Source organism: Austrofundulus limnaeus, unplaced genomic scaffold (assembly GCF_001266775.1).
Source record: "Austrofundulus limnaeus strain Quisiro unplaced genomic scaffold, Austrofundulus_limnaeus-1.0 Scaffold945, whole genome shotgun sequence".
Classification (NCBI taxonomy): Eukaryota; Metazoa; Chordata; class Actinopteri; order Cyprinodontiformes; family Rivulidae; genus Austrofundulus; species Austrofundulus limnaeus.
The window spans coordinates 72,633-75,558 of NW_013953347.1; the positions used below are offsets into that span (position 1 = coordinate 72,633).

Below are 2,926 nucleotides of genomic sequence, written 5' to 3' on the forward strand. Positions count from 1 at the left end.
CCTTGAAATTGGCCTGTCTGTTTAAGAAYCTCCTATCCTTTCTGACACTCCCACTTCAGCAAGACACGTACTCTATACCAACGTAGCAATTAGAAGATAAGTTAACTGAGTGAGTGTGATTCTTTTAACCAAACAGTTTTATCATCAACTCACCTACAGTTTTTAAATCCTCTTTKGCTTTTAACTCAGCTTGAGATGTTTTTTTTTTAGTTCTTCTTCTTACTTTTTTCTTTCCATTGATTTTATAGTTTTTATTTTTGTTTTAAATTTGTATGTTTTATGTGGGTTTTCGTACAGCACAGCAAAGGGTTTTATTTAAAGTGCTTTCTAGATTAATTGTGAATGTTTTATATTTTAGTTCCTGTACTGTGYGCATCAATTTAGGGTTAATAACTGTGATTTACAGGGAAGGCTCATGTTCAGTGCTCACCAAACAAGATGACGGTGATCCTGGAGAAGTCTTCCATGCCCGACATTGATGAAAACTTCCTCAAACTGAAAGACCCCACCTGTTCGCTCACCTCTAACGGCACACACATCATGGGCACCATCTCCTTCAGCACCTGCGGCACAGAACTCCAGGTATTAAAGCACGTTTAAATGGAACATTTCCTCTCAGACACGTATGTTTTTCACTATTATTTTCTCAAACGTAGGACCGAGGCGATTACATTGCCTTCAGGAATGAGATCTACTCCTTTGAGCGTCCAGATGAGATCATCGTCCGAAGGAGGAAGGTTCAGATCGACTTCTCCTGTGAGTTTCCCAAAACCATCAGCATCTCCAGCTACTACAACCTCCACCAGTCGGACTACATCTTCACCGAGTCCAGCTTTGGCAGTTTTGGCTACTCTTTTGAAATATTCAATGACAGCAGCTTTGTAAAGAAAGTGGAGGCCGATGCCTATCCGGTGCAGGTCAACCTGCTGGAAATGATTTATATGGGCATTGAAGCCAACTCGGACCTCCCAAACGTGACTCTGTTTGTTGAGTCGTGTAAAGGAACTCCTGACGACAACCCTGAGAACCCTCTGTCGTATGAATTCATCCAGAACGGGTTAGTGCTGAACTCACAGAGAGACTTCTTACAAATGTTCTGAGAACTCGTTTGTCATTTTGTTTGACTCACTGTGTTCCAGATGTGTGAAAGATGAGACGATGAAAACCCACTCATCAGACCAGACTTCATTCAAATTTGAAATTCAAGCCTTCAAATTCAATGGAGACTATGACCAGGTATGGTGTGGTGTGGTGTGGTATGGTATGGTATGGTATGGTATGGTATGGTATGGTATGGTATGGTCAGTGGGGATGTATAAGGAACCCATATGAGTGGGGGACTCATAAGTTGGTCCATTGCTCTCCCCATAAAGTCACTGGTCTTTATTCGAACCATCTCGTCCCTCTCTGATGAAGGATACAAGGTTAGAAACACTCAGTGTTCTGAGCATCTCAGGATCCATAAAGGGGTCCTCCAGAATTATTTCCTTTGACTACTCAGAGCCAGGCAGTGGCCTAAGTAGTGCAAAGAGGTCTCTAATTCAATGCCACAGGCATCACACAGGCCATTGTCATGGAGTCCCATCACCATTTTGTGGTGGTTGAGCAGATTGTGCCCATTTACGACTCCAACCAGTGTACTTAGAGTTTTCCTTGWCAGGGAGATGAGAGCTTTCCCAAACCTTAGATTTGGGCCGTTAATCAGTTCCCATGCCTGTCTACAGTCCGTCAGCTCCATCCAGCAGATTGAGTATTGATGTCTAATCTAGGCCTGTAGGGCAGTCCTACAGACTGTTGTTGAGGTACCTACAACAGGCTCTGGTCCTTTAAAGTGAGCTTGAATGCCAGATTTTGCGAGGTAGTCAGTTCTCTCGTTACCAGGTAAGACTGAGGAAACCTCAAGGATCAGAAGCTTAGTCCAAAATACAGAACTACAGAACAGGAGGCATGAGATCTCCTGTTAAAACTTCTGGAACTACCACCCTGCTCATTTCCTGTACAAGCACAGGCTTGGGTGATAGTGGAGAGAAACAACTCTGTTTTAACAGGAAGAAGCCAACTGAACCAGAATTAGGATGAAGTTTGAATATCAAAGCTAAAACAAAAGACATAAGTCAATTAAATTAAAGTCTTTGAACAACCCAAACTCCCCTCCTTCCAGGTGTACATCACATGTTCTGTCATCCTGTGTGAACCTGGAAGTCCCTTCTCTAGATGCGCTCAGGGGTGTTTGAACACCCCGTCCCGCAGACGCAGACGAGGGCTGAGCAAGGAGACAACCGGACACTACATCACCCAGGGTCCTCTGCAGTTTGTTGGACTCGCTGATCCCAGCGCAGCCAAAACCAAGGAAAACAACGTCGTCATCAAGACGAAGAGTGATGCAGGTTAAAATCTGGATGATTTGGTTCATTGTCCCAATGTTTGTGTAAAAACTAACTGTTCTGATGTTACCAATTCTTCTAGAGACCAGATCAGGAGGAACGTGGGGATTCAAGGTCTTCACATCCAACATCACCACGGTGGTCTTTGGCGTCGGCTTCATCGCATCGCTGGTTTTGCTGGCTGTGATTGTTCGTCACTTCACCAGGAGAAGAAGAGAAGAAGACCGCAACGTTCTCATTGACTCAGACTCTGAGAACTAAACTACTAATGCCTAAAATCAGGGAATATACAGTATATACAGTTTATACACACACAGGTCCTTCTCAAAAAATTAGCATGCTGTGATAAAGTTCATTATTTTCTGTAATGTACTGATAAAGATTAAACTTTCATATATTTTAGATTCATTGCACACCAACTGAAGTAGTTCAAGCCTTTTATTGTTTTAATATTGATGATTTTGGCAAAAAAGTAAAGAAAGAAAAGCCAAAAATCCCTATCTCAAAAAATTAGCATATCAGGAAAAGGTTCTATAAACGAC

The 2,926-nt window shown here is 42.6% G+C and overlaps 1 protein-coding gene across 1 annotated transcript; it reads left to right on the plus strand.

Moving 5' to 3' along the window:
* Positions 1-406: 406 nt before the first annotated feature.
* LOC106533431 (oncoprotein-induced transcript 3 protein) lies at positions 407-2,705 on the plus strand (the record flags this gene model as incomplete). Its single annotated transcript, XM_014029715.1, is given in 5 exon segments — positions 407-582; positions 657-1,057; positions 1,140-1,236; positions 2,162-2,387; positions 2,467-2,705. Coding segments are annotated over 5 exon segments (1,079 nt in total), but the record flags the coding sequence as incomplete, so codon positions are not given.
* Between the last annotated feature and the right edge of the window lie 221 nt (positions 2,706-2,926).